The following is a 21,652-nucleotide window of genomic DNA, read 5'->3' on the forward strand; positions in this document are numbered from 1 at the left end:
CAAAACTTTCAAAGTAAAAGAAAACAACAAAAAGTAACTTATGATGCAACAAAATATAAACTTTAAGCAAAAGGAAAAAGAACCTATGTTAGGCCTTCCTCTGCTACTTTGTAGTAAGATACAGTAGCTCAACGTGATCTCTGAATGTCAAAGAAATGATAGACACCAACAAACATTTCTTATAATTTTCATTTGTTTCTTCTTTTTAAAATATCATTAATATACAAGTCTCATTTAAAGATAATACTACTTAAATTGAAACTATAAATTATATTAAAATATGTATATTACGATAGAACCACAGGAGAAATGATCGAGGCACTTGTTCTTAATATTCGTTGTACTTTCAATTCTAGGCTGTCTGCAGAAATTCATTTCAGAATATAAGAAAGCCAGATATCACCAAGGTGGAGCTTTTAAAAGATGTTCAGAGCAAAAAAGATCTTATCATTCGGTTAGTAGCTCATGATATTGATCAAGAAGATTCAGAAAGTGGCAGAGAGGAGGAACCAATGTCTGATGAGGATGAAGTTGTTTTACGAGAGATAGCACAAGAAGAACACGTAGGAGAACAATTTGAAGATCAAGTGAAAGAAGCCATGAAGCCAGCAGAAGGCATGGTTGGTTCTCCCAAGACAACACAAAGCACATACAGCCTGAAAAAATTTTTGTCACTAAGCAAATGTTGTCAACTCACATCCAGTGCAAATATTGAAAGTATTGAAGCAACCTCAAATCATATAATAGAACCTAAGGAGAGACAAGTTAAAAGAGCTGTTGCTGAGCTTGACATGGCCACTAACTCAACAACCACGACTCAAACATCCTCCTCTTGGGAGAAAAAAGCACAGCCTAAGGTGAGTGAGAAGCACAACTGCCCATGACCAGATATCTATGGAAAGAGTAGAGATCTTCAGAAATTCTGTCCAAGAATGTGCCTTAATTAGGCAGAAAAGAATACTAAAATGGTTCCAGTCTCATCCTAAGCCTGGTAATATTTACAGTAGAGAGAGAAGTAATTAACAAATGAAGCCATGAAATTCAGTTGAGGAAAAGCAGATAATGGAAAGAGACCTAGATTAATTAGAAGCCCAAGAGAACAGACAGTGGAAACCATTTCAGAGAAATGCAAGCTAATTATTTAAATCCATTATTTAATAGATTCTAGCCCTTTGTATTCTGGCTAAATTTCCACTGAACGTTTTGTGTAGAGAAGCTTTATGCAAGTATGACAGGACTGGAATGTGGGCCAAGGTAGGAGGAAGTAAAAAGAGATCCATACAAATTCAGATTTGAATCCTGACTCTCACTTAATAGCTCTGTGTCTTTTGGGCAAGTTACGTAGCCAACTTTTTTCTTAAAAGTTGCTTGTCAACTTGCCCAAAGTTAATAATCGAGATATTTTGAATATCATTCTTGCAATCAGCCCATAAACTCCACTGTCATCATGGGGTACAGTTCTTGTCCCTATGTACCATATCCCTCAAATGATGATCTGGACTTCAGTGACCCTTTGGATTGGCCCAGTCCAAAAATATGTGCCAAAACATGTTTTTGGAAAATACATATGATTTAAGATTTCCTAGTGAGACAATTCTATTTATTATCTATTTGACATGATTCCCAGGTTAACATAAAAGCTGAGATGAACCAGAGAAAAAGAACAGAGATACAACTCTCTTCAATTCAGAAGTTTAATTGGTAAATCATCTTAACACATACTCTCATTTATTTGTTGGGAAGCTATATGTGATTTCATGACCAGATACACTCTGCAGAATAGTTTTCTTGAGCCTCATAGTCAGAAATGCTGGCTTCATAGATAGTTAAAGAAATGTTATAGTATAACATTAGCAACAGTCAAAATGGATTATATGAACAATAATAGTAGCCTGTGTTTTTTGGAGGGATTCTAACAGACGTCGCAATAAAGGTATTCTCATAAAAGGTATGGCCATGAAATCACACTTGACTTCCCAACAAATAGATCGGAGTACAGGTTAAGATGATTGACCTGATAAGCTTCTGATTTGACCAGAGTTGTATCTCTGCTCTTTTTCTTTTTGAACTCTGTAAGATATGATTAAAAATATTTGTAAAGTACAGGAATGGAAAACTGTATTCTTCAAACGTTATGTGAGGTTTATCTTTAAAATTTATCCAAACTCCAATATTATAAGTCACGTTCACTGAGCCATTTCCAAAGAATTATATAGGAAAGAGACATTTTAATTAGAATTATAGGGTTTATCCATCTTTATTTAGTTTTTTTTTTGTTGAAGAAGATTGGCCCTGAGCTAACATCTGTGCTAATCTTTATTTTTTATGTGGGATAGTGTCACAGCATGGCTTGATGAGTGGTGTGTAGGTCTGCACCTGGGATCTGAACCTGCAAACCTCAGGCCACTGAAGCAGAGTGTACAAAATTAACCACTGCACCACGAGGCCAGCCCCAGGGTTCATTCATCTTTTAAGTAATCTCTAAAACTTTTTCTCAGTATAATGTAAATTAGACTGCATAATATGCCAATAACATGAGAAAGTACATATCAAACTCTACTTTATGTAATACTTGGTTTGCACTTTTCCAGAAAGAAGAAAAGACTCTTATTACTGAACCAACACACTACCTCATACACAGAATTATGAGTTCATCTTCATACAACCAAGAAGATTTCATTTCATATGCCGGGTACATAAAATTAAAGCAATATGAAAATAGAAATCTGAGATGAAAGTAATGCTAATGGGAAGAATGGGTCCCTGGTAAAACTATGATTGGGCAAGTATTCAGCCATAGGTCTTCCCTCACTCCTTCTTATCCTTTCCTCCTTTAGCTCCCCACTGTGGACACGTAGGTCTCCCCTTTCTACCTGATCCACCATTTCTAGTTACCTGGCCTCTACATCCTTTCTAGTATAGCAGTGTCTTGGATCAAGAATTTGCCAGTGTGTTTTGTTTCTGGTTGTTTTTTTTCTTTTTTGACCTGGGAGATACGTACTAGGTCACAATAGTATCTGCACTATCAGCCCAAAGCATTCCTGCTCAATTCTAAATAGCTAAATGTTCCAGTGTGTATAACTGCCTGTAACAAGAATCCAAAGGTTGGTGGCTAGCATAGGGGAACGGGGGTAGGAGGAAGGTGAAAAGGCTGATTAGGCGTGTGAGTAGTGATGGATTATAATTAGCCTTTGGGTGGTGAATATGATGTAATCTACACAGAAATTAAAATATAAGGATGTACACCTGAAATTTATATAATGTTATAAACCAATGTTACAATAAAATAAATTAAAAAATAAAAGTAAGAATCCAAAGAAAGAAGGAAACAGTATAAGTTGGAGCATTCAGAGATGAATTCTAGAAAGCAGTGGAGTTTTATGTGGATCTGTAAGGATGAATAGCATCTACAGGAGGAAATGATAATCCAAGTTTGGATGACTGTAGAAGCAAAGTCTTGACTGTGTGGCATTTATAGAGAAAAAAGAGAACAAAGTACACTGTACACTTGAAATTAATTAATAGCTATATCTAGAATAGTTAAAACTTGTCTAAAATTATTCTTAAGTTTATAGAAATATTCAGAACTTCACAGAGGTAGTATTTTCTATTGTGGGAGAAGTAATGGGTGTAAGGAGAAAAATCTACTTGGTGACATTTTTTTCCCACATAGCAAAATGAAATTGTTTCTTTTTGACAATGACACTGACACTATTTTGGGACATCCCTTCCTGGCCCATTATTGCCATTTTTTCCTGCAACATGGTTATTTTACCATACTTAATTAGTAATACAGGCACCTCTCTCTTGTTTTTATCAATGATGAAGACAAAGAGTACAAATAATACCAAATAAAAGCCAATCTAGAGCAAGATGGCAGACCGTGAAATTAGCATGCCTTGTTTCCCCAGGGAAACCAAAAGTAAAGAACTACAGACTGATAAAACAACTTTATAGGAGCTCTGCAAACCAGTCAAATATCTGCAGCAACCAAGTAAATGCCCAATCAAGGAAAAGCCACATTCAAGATGGTAGGAAATTCCAGATTTTTACTTGCCCTTGCCAAACTCTCTCTGCAACATGATGTGGTACAGCTGGGAAGCAATGGCCCAATTCCTGGTTCCCTCTTTTGGGATGGGACTTGTTTGCATTGTTCTCACCTATCTGTGTGATGCCTGAGGGAATGTTTTCTGTCTCACCTGAATAGGAGCTCAGATTGGGAATGGTGGCATAGATTGGATCTAAGCCACAGAAAGCAGTTGATGGGTGCCACAGTACATGAAAATCACAGGGCACTACAGATGCACAAATACATGAGGGCAAGAGATTATAGGCAGAGGAATACAATAGAACATCTAAGGCCCTGAGAAGAAGCATGATGAAATTCTTGGGAAATAAAACATTTAAAAGCAGATCAGGAAAATTGAAGAAAGGAAAAAAAACACACACATAGACCCAGAAGGATGTATGCCCAGAAAAGACTTAAGAACGCAAGGCTCTACCTCAGACTGTTCCCAAGGCCCAAAGTCCCACTAATTAATGAATGGCTTCCACACCAATCTCCAAAAACTGGGAGAGGTAGCTGTTTCTTCAGATGTCTAAATTTCAACATAAGATCACAATGCATACAAAGAAACATGGAAATAGAGCCCACTTAAAGAAACAAAATCTGTAGAATGTGTCCACAAAGAAGTATACCAATTGGACATACATGGCAAAGACTTTAAAAAGAGTCTTAAGTTTGTTCAAAAGCTATCAGAAGACACAGAGAAAAAACTAAAGGAAATCAGGGGAAAAGTATATGAGCAAAGTGAGAATAAAAACAAAGAGATATAAAGGAGCTGGAAAATATAATAACTGAACTGAAAAATTCACAAGATGGGTTCACAAGCAGACTCAATAAGACAGAAGAAAGTATTAATGAACTTGAACAGAAGTCATTTGAAATTATTGAGTTTGAGGAGTAAAGAAAAATGACTGAAAATGAAGTGAACAGAGCCTGAGGGACTTATGAGATACCAAGTGAACCAATATATGCATCATAGGAGTTCCAGAAGAGAGAGACAGAGGCAGGGAGATTATTAGAGGAAATAATGGCTAAAACCTCCCCAAATTTGAAAAAAAAAAAAGCATGAATATATAAATATAATAAGCTTAATGAATTCCAAGTAGTGTAGATGCACAGAGACCACACCGAGATATATTATAATCAAACTGTCAAAAGACAAAGACAAAAGGAGAGTCTTGAAAGCAGCAAGAGAGAGGTAACTTGTCATGTACAAGAGATCTCCATAAAACTATAAGAGAAATTTTCAAAAGAAATCTCACAGGCTGGAAGGCAGTGCATGATATATTTAAAGGGTTAAAAGAAAGAAAACTGTTAAGTGAGAACTCTATAACCAGCAAAAATACCTTACAATAATGAGAGAGAAATCAGGACATTCTAAGACAAAAAACAATAAAAGGCTGAGGAAATTTATTACCACTAGACATAGCCTACAAGAAATGCTAAAAGAAGTCCATTAAGTTGAAACCAAAGGATACAAAACAGTAACTCAAAGCCATATGAAATTATAAAGTTCTCTAGTAAAGTTAAATACACATGAACAAATATAAAAACCAGTATTATAATTTTGGTTCATAGCTCTACTTTTTACTTTCTACAGTATTTAAAAGACAAATGCATAAAAAAGTAATTACAAACCTATGCTGATGGGTACAGAATATGTAACTATGTAATTTGGGACATTGATAACATAGAAGGGATGAGGGTTGATCTATAAAGATTTGCATGCAGTTGAAGTTATAAGTTTAAGAGAATGTCTTGACTTTAGGATGTTCTATGTGATCCCTGTGGTAACAACAAAGAAAATATCTATAGAATGAATACACATATAAGGAAATGAAAAGAGAATCAAAATGTGTCTCTGCAAAACATCAACTGTTACAAAGGAAGGCTGTAGTGGAGGAGATGAGGGATTAAGAAAGCTATAGAACACACATAAAACAACAAAATGGCAGAAGTAATTGCTTCCCTATCAGTAATTACTTTAAATGTAAATAGATTAGAAATTCCAATTAAAAGACAGAGATTGACAGAATGGATTTAAAAAACAGGATCTAACTATATATTGTGTATAAGAGACTCACTTTAGATATAAGGACACACACAGGTTGAAAGTGGAAGGATGGGAAAAGATATCCCATGCAAATAGAAACCAAAAGAAAGCAGGGGTAGTTATACTAATATCAAACAAAATAGATTAGTGAAAAACTGTTACAAGAGACAAAGAACATTATATAATGAGAAAAGGGTCAATTTCCCAAGATATGACAATTATAAACATATATGCACCAAAATACATGAAGCAAACATTGACAAAATTGAAGAGAGAAATAGACAGCTCTACAATAATAGTAGGGGACTTCAATAGATTACTTTCAATAGTGGATAAAACAACGAGACAGAATATCTGGAGGACTTAAACAAGAGTATAGACCACTTGTACCTAACAGACATATACAGAACACTCCAACCAATAACAGCAGAAAACATATTTTTCTCAAGTGCACATGGAACATTCTCCAGGATAGACCATATATAGATCACATGTAAGTCTTAATATATTTTAATCACAATGAAATGAAATTAAAATTCAATAGCAGAAGAAAAACTGGAAAATTCACAAATATGTGGACATTAACAACACATTCTTAAGCAACCAGTGGGTCAAAGAAGAATTCACAGGGGAAATTAGAAAATATTTGAGACAAATGAAAATGAAAACAAAATACACTAAAACTTATGGGATGCAGCAAAAGTAGTGCTAATAGGGAAATTTATAGCTGTAAATTCTTCATTTAAAAATATTTTATAACAACAACCTAACTTTACAGCTTAAAGAACTAGAAAAAGGAAAAAAGGAAACTCAAAACTAACAGAAAGAAGGAGATAAAGATTATAGCAGAAATAAACAAAATGGAGAACAGAAGATAATAGAGAAAATCAGTGAAACCAAGAGTTGGTTCTTCAAAAAGATCAACGAAATTGACAAATTTTTAGCTAGATTGCCTAAGGAAAAAAGAGAAAAGACTCAAGTAATTAAAATCACAAGTGAAGGAAGGGACATTGCAACTGATTTTGCAGAAATAAAAGGTATTATAAGAGAGTACTGTGAACATTTATATGCCAACAATTGGATATCCTAGCTGAAATAAATAAACACAATAACCACCAAGAATGAATCGTGAAGGAATAAAAATTCTGAACAGACATATTACTAGGAAGGAGATTGAATCAGTATTCAAAAACCTCCTAACAAAGAAAAGCAAAGGATCACATGGTTTCACTGGTGAATTCCAGCAAAAAATTAAAGTCGAATACCAATTCTCATTAAACTCTTCCAAAAATTGAAGAGGAGGGAATTTCTCCAAACTCATGAGGGCAGTATTACTTTGATAACAAAGCTAGACAAAGACACTATAAGGAAAGAAAACTACAGACTAATATCCCTGATGAATATTCATGCAAAAATTTTCAACAAAATACTAGCAGACAGAATTCAACAGCACATTAAAAAGACTAAGTGGGATTTATCCCAGGAATGCAAGGGAAGTACAACATATGAAAATAAGCCCATGTAATACAACACATTAACAGAATAAAGGGAAAAAAATCACACACACACACATTCTCATCTAAATTGATGCAAAAAAACCATTTGACAAAACCCAATACCTTTTCATGATAGTAACACTTAAACTAGGAATAGAAGGAAATTACCTCAAAATAATAAAACCATAAATAGAAAACTTACAACTAACATCCTCCTCAGGGTAAAAGCCTGAAGGATTTTCCTCTAAGATGAGGAACAAGACAATAGTGCCCACTCTCATCACTTCTATTCAACATAGTTCCAAAAGTCCTAGCCAGAGCAATTAGGCAAGAAATGAAAGCCATCTAAATTGGAAGAAAAAAGGTAAAAGGATCTCTGTTAACAGATGGCATTATCGTATAGGTAGAAAACCCTAAAGATTCCACATAAAAAAGAAAACTTTTAGGATTAATAAATGAATTCATTGAAGTTGCTGGATACAAAATCAACATGGAGAAATCAGTTGCATTTCTATACACTAACAATGAACAATCCAAAAGGAAAGTAAGAAAAACACTTTGATTTGCACTAGTATCCAACAGAATAAAATACTTAGGAATAAACTTAACCAGGAGGCAATAGACTTGTACATTGAAAACTACAAGACATTCCTGAAGGAAATTAAAGAAGACACAAATTAATGAAAAGACATCCCGTGTTCATGGATTGGAAGACTTATTGTCAAAATGTCAATACTACCCAAAGTATTCTACAGATTAAATGCAATCCTATAAAAATAAGGAAAACATTTTTTCAGAAATAGAAAAAAAATTCATTCTAAAATTTAGATGGTATCTCAAAGGACTCCTAAAAGCCACAATCATCTTGAAAAGCAATAACAAAGTTGGACTTCCTCATTTCAAACTTACTACAAAGCTATAGTAACCAAAAGAGTATAGTACTGACATAAAGACAGACATGCAGACCAATGGAATAGAATAGAAAGCCCAGAAACAAATCCTTCATAGATGGTCAAATGATTTTTGATAAGCATGCCAAGGCCATTTGATGGAGAAAGAACAGTCTTTTCAACAAATGTTGTTGGGAAAACTAGATAACCATGCACAAAAACACTGAAGTTAGACCCTTACCTTATACCATATGTAAAAATTTACTCAAAATAGATCAAAGACATAAATAAAACTGTAGAACTCTTATGAGAAAACATAGGGGGAAAGCCTCATGACATTGGACCTAGCAGTAATTTCTTGGATATGATACTGAAAGCATAAGCAACAAAAGGAAAATTAGATAAATTGGACTTCACCAAAATTAAAAACTTCTGTGCTTCAAAGGACAGAGTGAAAAGTTAACCCATAGACTAGGAGAAAATATTTGCAAATCATATATCTGATAAGGGATTACTATCCAGAATAGACAAGGAACTCCTGTAATTCAACAATAACAAAAACCAAACAACCTGATTAAAAATTGAGCAAAGGATTGAATAGACATTCCTCCAAAGAAGATATACAAATGGGAAATAAGCACGTGAAAAGATGCTCACCATCACTAGTCATTAGGGAAATCCAAATCAAAACCACAAGATGCCATTTCAGACCTCTTATGACAGCTATTATAAAAAAAAAAATCAGAAAATAACAAATGTCAACAAGAATGTGAAGAAATTGGAACCCTTGTACATTGCTGTTGAGAATTTAAAATGGTGCAATTGTTAGGGAAAATAGTATGACAGTTTCTCAAAAAGTTAAACGTAGACTTACCATATGATCCAGCAATTCTTCTTCTGGGTTACATACCCAGAAGAATTGAACACAGGGATGTGAACAGATATTTATACACTCATGTTCATGCCAAATGTTCAATAACCAAATGGTGGAAGCAGTCTAAGAGTCCACTGATGGATAAATGGGTAAACAAAATGTGCTATATGCACTCATTGGAATACTATTCAGCCTTAGGAAGGAAAATCTGACACGTGCTACAACATTTATGAACCTTGAAGATATTATGCTAAGTGAAATAAGTCAGTCACAAAAGGGCAAATAGTACATGATTTCCACTTATATTAGTCAAATTATAGAGACAGAAAGTAGAATAGTAGCTCCAGGGGATAGAGAGAGACAGAAATGGGGTGTTAATATTTAAGGGGTACAGAGTTTCACTTGGGGAAGATAAAAAACTTCTGGAGATGGATGGTGGTGATGATTGCACAACATTGTGAGTGTACTCAAGCATAGAACTATACACTAAAAAATGGCTAATATGGTAAACTTTCTGTTATGTATATCTAACCCGAATTTTAAAAGTGGAAAAAACCCAGTTTAGAAATCACTTTCATTTGATTTGGAAACTCGGTAATATACTATTCCAGGGTTACTTCCATATGAAGAATGATTGACAGATTGTTCTTTTGCTTAACCAGTAATTTCTTCATTCATTAAATACACAGAAGTGAAATGTTCTTTTTCTTTTGTTTTAGTGAAACTGAAGCTTGTACCCCAGATACAAGTGCTAAAATATTAGAAGGTTAGATTTATTATTTTTCTTAATTTAAATTAGAAAGTATTCTAAAGGAGACTTTGTTTACTGTTTATCATGATGAATTTTTTACTTATCAAACCTGAGGTTGATACTGTTTTTTTGTTTCCTGTGAGCTTACCTACTTTTGGAAAATGAGACAACGAGTTTGCCTTGTCTGAATTACTACTAAGATTTTATTAATGATTTTGGTCAAGAATATGGTATGATATTATGAATTTATATTTACCATGTTCCTATGAGAAATAACCACAAAATTAGGGTGTATGATAGTTTCTATCTGAGCAAGAACCCATGATAGTAGCATTTGACAATTTATTTGAGAGGTTATCCTTCCTTTATGCTTAGCCCTAACAAAATGTACCCAAAAAAAACTTTTAGAGCTAATTTTTTTTTGCTCACATTAAAATCTGCACCTTTCTTTTTTTCTTATCTCTATTAGCACTGACTCCTTAGAACATTTGGAAGACATTTTGGTTCTCTATTTGTTGAAACCTCAGAGGACCAATGTGTTCTAACAATGATAGAGGTAGTGTCGTTTTTACTGTAAAGTAGCCTTGAAACTCAAACCACAGGTTTACCCCGGCTATTTCAAACATAGAACCCACTCAAGGAGTAACTCAAGAAACACATTCTCTCAACTCTCAAGTGGAAATCATTTCCATTAAGATGATTCAAATATCAGTAAGTATGCCAGAATTTTATGAATATATCACAACCAGAAGGTATCACAATAATCACTTATATGGAATCATGGGCTGTTAGAGTCAGAAAGAAGCCGCTTAATACCACCTCCCTCATTGTTTACATGAGGAAATTCAAGCTCAGGGTGAGGAAGCGACTTGCCTGAGGTTACTTGGAGTCAGGAGCAAACCCTTGTCTGGATCCAAAGTCTTTTGACCCTGAATTCAGTGCTTCTCTTTTTCCAACTTTGTTGTGATGATCATGCTTAATCCTTGTATTCTTCGGTAATATTGCAGCTATCCAATCATTTATTTATTCATTCATTAAAGATTTACTGAGCATCTCCTTTGTGTTCTAAGATCCCATGGGTGAACAAGGCTAACAAAGTCCTTGATCTCATAAAATTTAATGTTTCTTGGGGTGGAGCATCAAAGAGTAAGGACATAAACAAGATAATTCCAGATATTGATAAGTTCTTCCTTCTCATCTGGGACAAAAGCCAAAGAAATCGCAATAGCTTGCAAAACCCAACATCACCTGGACATCTCCCTGGTGCCCTATTACCTCTCTAACCTCCTCTTCTATTCTTTTTCTGGCTCACTCTGCTCCAGCCTCACTGACCTCCTTGATGTTCCTTAAACATTCCAGGTATTCAGGGCCTTTGCACTTGCTGATCCTTGTGTGGTGCTCTTCCCCCTATATCTGCATTGCTCATTCCTCACCTTCAGATCTTTGCTCAAATGTCACCTTCTCTGTGAGGTCTTCTTTGACCACACTTTGAAATTGTAACTTCATTCTCACCATGGCACCACCTATTCCACTTCTTTGCTTATTTTTCTCCCCGGCACTTATTACTATCTAACAGACTGTGTATTTTAATTAATTGCTTTTTCACTATCTCCCTCTAGAATGTAAGTTCCATGAAGATCACAGCTGTATTCCCAAGAACCTAAAACAGGCATATAGTAGGAGGAGGAATTTAGTAAAATAGGAGAGACTATGGGAGTAACTAAGCAGGGGGTAGGGAAGAACACAGGAATTCTGTTTTATGGTTATGTTATGGTTTATTGGTTGTGTTGAGATTGAGGTACCATTAGACATTCAAGTTGAGGTGTCATAAAAGCAATAGGATATTTAAGTCTGGAGTTCAATGGAGAGATCAGAGCTGGACATACACTTAGTTTCATATGGAATATACAATAAAGTCTCAAATATCTTAAATCTGAATATCTGACATCCTCAACTATAAGGAAGTTTTCTGTGACTCTTCATCAAAACAAATTTCCAGTATATCCTGGAAGGTTGATAGCCATTTAACCTAGAAACTTTGAAATGATGGTTGGAATGATAACCCTCAGAGCAAATCCAAATGATGTCAGTCATTTGAAAGCAAAAGTACCTTCAATTGTGTGCAATATAGAGTCAGACATCTTAGAAAGATTATCAACCAACAATGAAATCTTATCAATTTTGTCAGATAATTCAAATAATCAGTTTCTCTCATATTTGCATTAATTGATATTTTACTAGTAGTTTTTTTTTCCCCCCAGAACCTACATTGGCCTAAGGATAATTCAGAAAGTAACCACTTGTGTTGGCTCTTGATGATTACCTGTCTATGAAATGCAGAGTTTTTCCATATGATAACTCATTGTGTCCTCTTGTGAGACAGGCAGAGGATAATCTCATCACATTCTACATACTGGGAAACTGAGAGTCACAGAAGTTAGACTCAACTTGCCAGTGTTTACACAGCTCTTAGTATTGAAGCTAAGACTCAAACTCGGGTTTTCTGACTCCTTAGCAGGTTAGCTGCCTCCCTAGTGGTGGTTTTTTGTGAAACTTCTTCCACAGTATCATTTCTACCTCCTTGGGCTGATTTTATTTTACTGGGAATAAATATTGACCTCCCCTGGAACTTAGGCAACTTGTAGCTCTATAGCAACTCCCCAGATTTCCTCCTGGTATTGCCTCAAAATTCTCCTAATTCCCACCAAAGTATTTCATAAGACCAGCACCTTCCTCTTTGTTCCAATTATGTGCTTTTAATTAGCTATATAAAATCAAAGAGTGTTGGAGCTGGAAAGGCCTTTAGGAATCATCTATAGGGTGACCCCTCATTTTATAGATGAACAAATAGGCCCGTAGATGTTGAATGATTGTGCATAGATGTTTAGCTACTAAGTTCCAGAGTCTGCCTCTCCTAAATGAAGGGCTAAGACATGCCCCAGAATTCTAGGGGTCTCACTTCAGTTTTGTTCCCATTGTCTACACACTGTCTATGTGTATATATCTATACATATATAATTAGAATTAATAATTTCTTCTAAATTCTATGAATTTTAGTAAAAAATAGTAATATCAGGTTTGTGTCAACACTATTCATGCCTCAGAAAAAATACTATTTTTCCTTCCTCCCACCCACAACAGAAAGTTCTCAGGAACAAAAGCCAGAGAATTCAAGCAGTGTTAAGGTAAGTATTTTTCAGTGGCCTCTAATTGGTATGCCTTGGGTGCAGGTGAATCTAGACCAGTTTTCAAGGTCAGATCAGGGACTGGGTGGTATGATTTGAGGGACAACAGGAAGCTTTCCCTATTCACAAATCCTTCATGATCAGATCTCGCCCCCTTGTTGAGATCTGTCCGTGGTACCTGAGAAATCCCTTAATCAAAATTCTCTCCTTAGAGCTATCATTCCTTGCTTAGTGTACAAATGAGCCATTGTTCCTCCCTAGCACCTAAATACAATTCCATTCCTTAAACCTATTGCTGCAGTCTCTGGAGAAAACCCTAGACGGAGTGAGTCACTTGTCTCTGCCCAGGGCAGGTGGACCCAAGTGAGGAGCTTGGTGGAGGCAGGAAGGGAATAGAAGCTTCAAAAATGGAGGAGAGTGGCTTGCAGGAAAGTGACTGCTGATTCCATCTATTTCTCTGCATGAGAAATAATAACTGGTCAAAGGCAGCTTTCCAAAAGGCCCACCTCCTCTCCAGTGTAAACTTAGGAAATTTCCTCTTCCCTAATCCTTATTAGAAAGTTTACAATGAGGACTGAAGCTACAGATTCCCTTCTCTGTTTTTTTACTTTGTTTCTTGTCTCAATTTAATCCCATCTTTAAGCGAGTCTTCTCAATTCCATGCACACACAATCCATCATTTATTCACTTCTCATTGTCAGAGTAATTTTCAGAACCAAATTTTTAAACTCATACTTAAGAAACTTTTGCCACACCTCCAAACATGCTGGGTTAGTTCCTCATGCAAACTAATCCTCATTTATGAATATAAACATATATTTGACAACCTGAGGCTTTATTTAGGCCATACTTTCCAAGTAAAATCATATGGCAGTAAAGGGGAGACACTGAATCTTTAGTCTGAGGACCTGTTGACAAGCCATTCCTTGTGCCATACTGAATTCCTGGCTAATCTGGACCCTTCTGGCTCTTCGTCTTTTCCCTCACTTGATGCTTTTTGCATGGTGAAACTGTGGTTAAACTTGTTATCCAGTCCAGTCTCAAGTAAGGTGGAATAAGCACATTCCACTCTGTTATCACTCACTGATTAAAACTATAAACTCTGGACAACCACCCAGGATTCTGAAAAACAAATAATAGGAGTTTGAGGGGAGGAATCCAATAATACAATATGAATGCAACCAATACAATATGAGTTTCCTGAGGTTTTTCCTCCCATGTCTTCTAGCTTAGCTTCAGGGATTACAGTCACGTGCTGCATAACGACATCTCAGTCAGGAATGGACTGAAGATATGACAAAGGCCCCCTAGGATTAGCACCATATAGCCTAAGTGTGAAGTAGGCTATACCATCTAGGTTTATATATGTACACTCCATGATGTTCGCACAATGACAAAATCACCTAAGGATGCATTTCTCAGAACACATCCATGTCATTAAGCAACTGACTGTACATAAAGGGAATGGACAGCATAGAGCTCCGAGAGAAACCATTGCTGTCTTACCAGAATTAGAAAGAGGTTTCTGTGGAATGGAAAGTGGAGAAGCCACTTTTTTCCCACTTTTTCCCCTCTCTTGGTCTTACCTCGAGGCAATTTTCAGACATAAAGCTGCATGGCAATAGTAGCAGAGACTGCTGAGACTCCTAAAAATCCTTCTCTCTGATGAGAGGAATTAGGAAAAGGTGTCCGGTAACCTGAAGAATCTTAGGGGGAAACCTGCTACTTTTTTCTCTGCTTTCTCTTGGCACTTTACCCTTGGTGTGGATGTAGTCACGGGATATGTGAGACAGCACACACAGTGAGGTTAGAGCCACAGCATTCTAGCCATAGAAGCAGAAAGGGGGGCTGCTGAGAGTCAGAGACACTGAAAGAAATCACAGAGAGTAGGGACCTCATAAAAGGACCCCCTACAAATCTGTAGTCTTTCCTGAGTTGTGCATGCATGGAACTGACCTGAAGTTTATAGACAAAAGGCTTTAAGAATTTGAACTATAGCCTTAATACTGGTGCACACACACAGGGATACCAAAAAATACTGCCAAGATTTTGAAACTGAATTTACACTGGAACTCCAGTCATAGAAGGCAGGATAGGATGTATGGTCTGAACCTAAGTGGGTTAATTATCTACTTAAACAAACAAAAAAGCAGCCTTCTCCAAGGGATTTTAACAATTCTTAGAATCTCATAAATTGTTTTAAATGCCCAAAATACAATCCAAAATTACTCAACACACAAAGAACTAATACAATGTCTGCAACTTTTAAGGGAAAGGACATGAGATGCCAACTCCAACATAGCCAAGATTTTGAAATTTTCAGGCAAAAACTTTAAAGCAATGATTATAACTATTTTCCATGAAGTAATGGCAAATACTCTTGAATCTAATGGAAAGATAGATGTTCTCAGCAGAACTTAAGTATATTTACTCCTCTGGCACATAGTAGCACCTGCTTTCTTTTAGATTAGAGATTTTCAACTCTAATTTTCATTCATTAGAGTCATATGGGCATTCTTAAAAAACAAAAAATCAATATCTGCCCCAACCTCAGGGATTTCAGTTCAACTGGTTTGGGACCCAGGGATTCATATTTTTAAAAAAATCCACAGATACTCTATTGTGCAGCCAGTGGTGAGAATCAGTTGCTTTAGATAGTCTCTGCTCCATTTTATTCCTCAGATGTCCTGTTTGAAACATCTTAATTCATAAGATACCTCAAGTCCTCTAGGAGGAACTATGGTAAAACCCTTATAATGATATCTGGTGGCGTCTACGTAATCTATACACAACAGATTTTATGTTGTATGTATTTAGGATTTATTTCATTGATTTTCACTTCCTTTTTTAATTGCTAGCATTATAGCACAGTTACAGTAAATCCCAGCTACCTGTCTCAGACAGTTTTTTGCCTTTCTGGGAAAATTGCTGCCTCTGCATTCAAAGAGGTAATAAAGGCCTACAGAGCAAAGCCAGTCTTTGAGCCATGTTCCCTGCCCTACCAGGACCACACAGCTTATTGCTCCAGAACCCAAAATGACTAAGATTTCCATAAATGGAAATTGGAATTGTGTTGTGAAAGTCCATTTTCCTTCTCTCCTTGTCATTATATCTTGTATCAGAAAATAATTTATATAACTTACTACATATTCCAATTCAGCCAAAGGAGGGAGGGGGCAGACAGAGCTCATATTTTCTGTGACTTAAGATGCCTGAACCTTTGATCATAATTTAATGATAGTCTAGGCCCATATCTATGACAAGGATCAATCCTTGGTGTTAAAATTGGCAAAAATTATGAGCCTGAGCCTCAGAATAATTCTTGGAGACTGCAGAGCACAGATATTATTTATTGGAAGATACTACAATGGTTGTACTACATCTCCTGAGGATTTCTAGGTATCCATAATATGTAGTGTACAACAAAAGTCTAAGTGAAGTACTTTGCTTTGTCTTGGCAGTTTATCACCATCTTTGAAGGAAACAAGCATATTCCTGGCAGTGGGCATCCCTCAAAAGAAGTCATTTCAGGTACAAAATATACTATCCTTTTAACAACTAGTATAATAAATCTCTCAATTACATCATTTTGAATTTAGAATTTTTGACCATTTACCCTCCTGGAATGAGTGGCTACTCCCTTGCAGTTTTTACACCTATTATCATTATGAGATTGAAACAATATTCTTACTATTTATATATATATATAGCAATTGCAGTTTATTATGCAGTTCTCTTATGTTAACCTCAAACCAAAGGGGTACTAGGTAGTGGAACTAATATTTATTAGGTGCCAGCTATCCTCATTAAAGAGGCAAGTGAGATGGGCCAGGCGGTGGCATAGTGGGTATGTTCACACACTCTGCTTCAGTGGCCCAGGGTTCTCCTGTTCAGATCCCGGGCTTGGACCTATGCAGTGCTTATCAAGCCATGCTGTGGCAGGCATACCACATATAAAATAGAGGAAGTTGGGCACAGATGTTAGCTCAGGGCCTATTTTCCTCAACAAAAAGAGGAGAATTGGTGGCGGATGTTAGCTCAGGGTTAATCTTCCTCAAAAAAAAAAAAAAAAAGAAAAGAGGAAAGTGAGAGTCATTGAGAAGGAAAGTGAGAGTAGGTTACTGAAGGTCACCCCACAGCTAGTAAGCTGCAAAGCTGCATTCAGATACAGATCTGCCTGACTTTAAAGTCTAAGCTCATTCAATGTGACGGTAGTTCACACACTGAAATGTTCACAGGAAACAAGTAGATATATAAACAAGAGCAGTAGGTTGAACAGGTCTGTGGCTCACTGGAGATGGCATGTCCCATCTAAAGGAGCAAGCTGCTACTCAGGGCCAATCATTGTCATGCTGGATTGTTGCCACGTCTTCCAATTCAGGTCTTTCCATTTTCAAAAGAAGCTGGAAATGGAAGTTTTATGTAAAAAATCCTGACTTTTAAATTTTATCCAATAATTCAGAGCTTTTGTGAAACACTTTGTGGACAAAACAAAACTTGTTCACATCCCCTACATTATACTATTCTCCTGCAAATCTTAAAGCCCCAATTTACAAAAGACAGAATGGAGGTAAATAACTGCCTGAGGTTACACAGTTAACAAATGGAGAGCTTTTAGGGTTTGAAAACAGGTCTTCTGACATTGATCCCACATTCTTTCTTCCCTCCACACTATGGTTCCATATAGTTGCCATTGCATCCCAGAATGAAGTCCACATTGGGTAAATGACCAAAGATAGCCTTTAGGTTTGCCGTGAAAAGAGCTATAACTGATAAAGGCAAGAGCTCACTATTCTCTCTGGGGATGAGCTTCATTTGTGCCATTAACCTAGGACACCAGGCACCCATCAGTCATGAAGGAGATGCAGGAATCTAATAGTGAATGCAGATTTGGGACGGTTTTCTCAATGTGTTACCAGGAACTGCTTTGCATTAGAACTACCCGGGATGCTATCCTTTTTCTTTTTTCCCCTGAGGAAGATTAGCCCTGAGCTAACATCTGTGCCAGTCTTCCTCTATTTTCTATGTGGGTTGCTGCCACAGCATGCCTGATGAGTGGAGTAGGTCCATGACTGGGATCTGAACCCACGAAGCTGGGCCAGCGAAGTGGAGTGTGCTGAACTTAACTACTTGGCCACAGGGCTGGCCCCCACAGGATGCTTTTTAACGACACAAATTCCTGAACCCTCTCCAGACTGACTAAGTTAGCATCTCTGAGTAATGGTGCCCAGGAATCTGTATTTTTAATAGGACCAACAAGTTTCAAGAACAGAAAAGCTTTTTTGTCTCTCCACTGAGAATTTCAGAAGTCTTGCAACAATGCTTCAATCATGTTAGTAAAATTTTTATCTTACTCTTCAGAATGTACATCTTTCTCTTTATTCCATCCTTTTGTCTCATCTGCTGCAGATTTTGGCTTTTTCCATTTTAATTCTTAGGTCATTTAAAAAATAATTACACAATGGCTGGCCCTGTGGCATAGTGGTTAAGTTCGCACACTCAGCTTCAGCAGCTTGGGGTCCACAGGTTTGGATCCCAGGTGCAGACCTACACACCACTCATCAAGCCATGCTGTGGCAGCATCCCACATACAAAATAGAGGAAGATTGGCACAGATGTTAGCTCAGGGACAGTCTTCCTCAAGCAAAGAAGAGGAAGACTGGCACCAGATGCTAGCTCAGGGCCAATCTTCCTCAGCAAAAAACACACACACAAAAACCAAAACAACACAAAACAAAATAATTGCACAGTAAAATACCTAAGCATACTTTTTTTCTTAGCGTTAACCATAGAATATTATCTTGCTTGAACAGAAAAATCTAAGTAACTACAAAAGGTATAGTCATGAACTTTGGTGTGTGATGGAATTAAGAAAATATGGGCTTTTACTGTCGTGTGTATTTTCATGTCCTATCACATCCTATCATGAAGTTTCAGAAAAGTACATAAATTCTCACTTCTGTCCTTACATGTAAAATAATCATTTTGTTAAATTAAAATATGATATTCTCTAAGAGCCCATGTGCTGAATAAGTGGTCTAGAAAAATGAATCCAAAAGGAAACTCTTGTCTGTACAGTCTTATCTCATAAAAAAGAAAATACTTGAAGTTAGTCAACTGAAAACTTACCCCATGTAGGTGAAAAATTACAGCAGTTTTAGTGCGCTTCTGCATTCACTTGAGCCCTCTGAAATAGACACCTTCATGATATAGAGTTGAAAGTTACTTTCCCATGTGAGTTTAGCTCATCAGGCTTTTTCAGAGTTTTCTGCTAGAAAAGGAAAGGCATTCTGGCACACGTAAGTAGAGAAACATCAGAGTGCTGTCAGTATAATGATGCCATGAAAGTCAGAAAACCTGGACTCTATACCCAGCCACTTTCTACCCATGTGACCTTAGACGAGGTATTTGACCTCGCCAAGATTCAGTGTCCAGAAATGAAGATACCACTCTTCCTTTTTCCTTCACACGAGTGTTGGAAGGATAAAATAAAAGAATCTTTGTGAATGTTCTTTAAATCCCATGAAGTATTTTATAAATGTCAATTTGTGAAGTCTAAATCATTGGTGCTGCAGCATAATTGCCTCAATTAAAATGTCTAATAAATATCCATATTACATTTTTGCTTTGTCCACAGATACTCCCAAGCCCACTATTTCCAAACCAGGATCTAAAATGCTAGAGAAGGTATCTTCAGCTCTGTCAAAGGTGTTTTCTAGAACTGGCACCAGTACTTCCAAATCTTCCTCACCACCTCACCAGGACGAGCACTGAAGCTTCCATACCTGATATAACTGTGCTTACTTCCCTTAGGAAATAAAATGGCTTTTGAAGCATAACATAGTGTCCTATATTATCATTCATATAATACTGAGCAAAAAATTAAGAGCAAAAGAAAGTATAATAGGAACCTGGGTGAAAGAAGGGTCTTATAAATGCTTTTGATAAGCATTCTAGCATGAGAAGATGCTGAGTGCTAGGATTGCCTGCGTGCCATGAGGAGAAAGAGACAAAAAGTATACCTGGCAGACCACTCAGCCCCCAGGACCCACCAGAAAATGAACTTGAATTTTTGCTGTTAGCATTTTAGAGGATATTATCACCAACATAGATAGCAAATTGAGATGAAATTCAAGCTGAATTTCATGACACAGCTATGAAACTGATTTGTTCACTGTTAAAGGTGTATTCAGATTTTCAACTAAAAACATTTACACCAGACATAAGAATTAAGTTTTCTCCACCTGCAGATATAGTTTCATCTGTTTATAAAAAATCTCCCAAGCAAAAAGATCCAAGTATGGATAAGCATCTTCTGGAAGTAAATAGTTACTGTGGATAAAATATTATATGTGCATAAAATGACCAGTGTAACTAAAAACTTTCCTTTTCAGATAAGGTATGTTGTGGATAAAATACTACCAATAAATAAATCATTGGTCAGTAAAGTTATTAAGTCCTTTATATAAATATTTTTACATGAACATAGATAAAGACCATACTTGTAAGGACATAAAAAGTAACGAGGAAAATTTAACAAGATGTATAGCTAGTACAATGATAAATTTTTCAAAATCAGTTAAATTGCTGTTTGTGATATGGGTCCAGCTTCAGTATGTTTGACTCTGGAATCTGAAAATCTTCTTTAAAAGATCCAAAAGGTGGACCAAACACCAAGAATGTCAATCATCAGCATTATCTGCCCTGATGCTGATTCAAATTTAAGAGATTGTGATATTTTCTCTTTTATCTAAAGTTTTCTTGACAGTAGCCAGGGCTAAAGCAGAAACATCTGAGAAAATTTTGTTTTACAATATTGGATTTCCTTTACTGAAGTTAGTCAGGTTATGACAGGGTGCTCCAGAGAAAAAGATGTGATTATATAGAATTTTTACATTCCAATGATATTGAAGTTATTTTATTAGTAATTTAGTCTATTTATAGTAATCTCATAAATTATTTGATCACAAAGATCATACATAATCATGTAACCTTTTCAAAAATGATAGTTGGAGAAAAATGACTGGCAATACAGTTGAAAACTATTTTCAAGAGAACAAATTCTACCAACGTGCGTAAGTTGACAGCAACATTGAAAGCATTCTTCAGATGTCATCCAAACCACTGATGTTCCCCAGCCTTAGATATCACATGCTTTTAAACTGCCTTTTAAAATGACAGAATATTTTACTGTAAAATTTTTTATCAAATCTTTTATCCATGTTTTCAAAAGTTGTTAAAGAAATAAGCAAATTTCTAGTGGCTGAAATGCACTCTGATTTTGAAGGCATTCTGGTTCACATACTTATGTAGTTAAAGACAATATATAAGAGTAAT

The 21,652-nt window shown here is 36.2% G+C and overlaps 1 protein-coding gene across 1 annotated transcript in view; it reads left to right on the forward strand.

The window, feature by feature from the left end:
• Positions 1 to 20,089, forward strand: part of FSIP2 (fibrous sheath interacting protein 2) — an 86,490-nt gene extending 66,401 nt beyond the window's left edge. Inside the window, exons 18-23 of the mRNA XM_070506617.1 lie at positions 357 to 857; positions 2,592 to 2,692; positions 10,099 to 10,145; positions 13,272 to 13,315; positions 16,777 to 16,846; positions 19,953 to 20,089. Of these exons, the coding sequence (XP_070362718.1) occupies positions 357 to 857; positions 2,592 to 2,692; positions 10,099 to 10,145; positions 13,272 to 13,315; positions 16,777 to 16,846; positions 19,953 to 20,089 (900 nt within the window). The remainder of the gene's footprint in view (positions 1 to 356; positions 858 to 2,591; positions 2,693 to 10,098; positions 10,146 to 13,271; positions 13,316 to 16,776; positions 16,847 to 19,952) is intronic.
• Positions 20,090 to 21,652: the final 1,563 nt, after the last annotated feature.

Source organism: Equus asinus, chromosome 4, assembly GCF_041296235.1.
Source record: "Equus asinus isolate D_3611 breed Donkey chromosome 4, EquAss-T2T_v2, whole genome shotgun sequence".
NCBI classification, from domain to species: domain Eukaryota; kingdom Metazoa; phylum Chordata; class Mammalia; order Perissodactyla; family Equidae; genus Equus; species Equus asinus.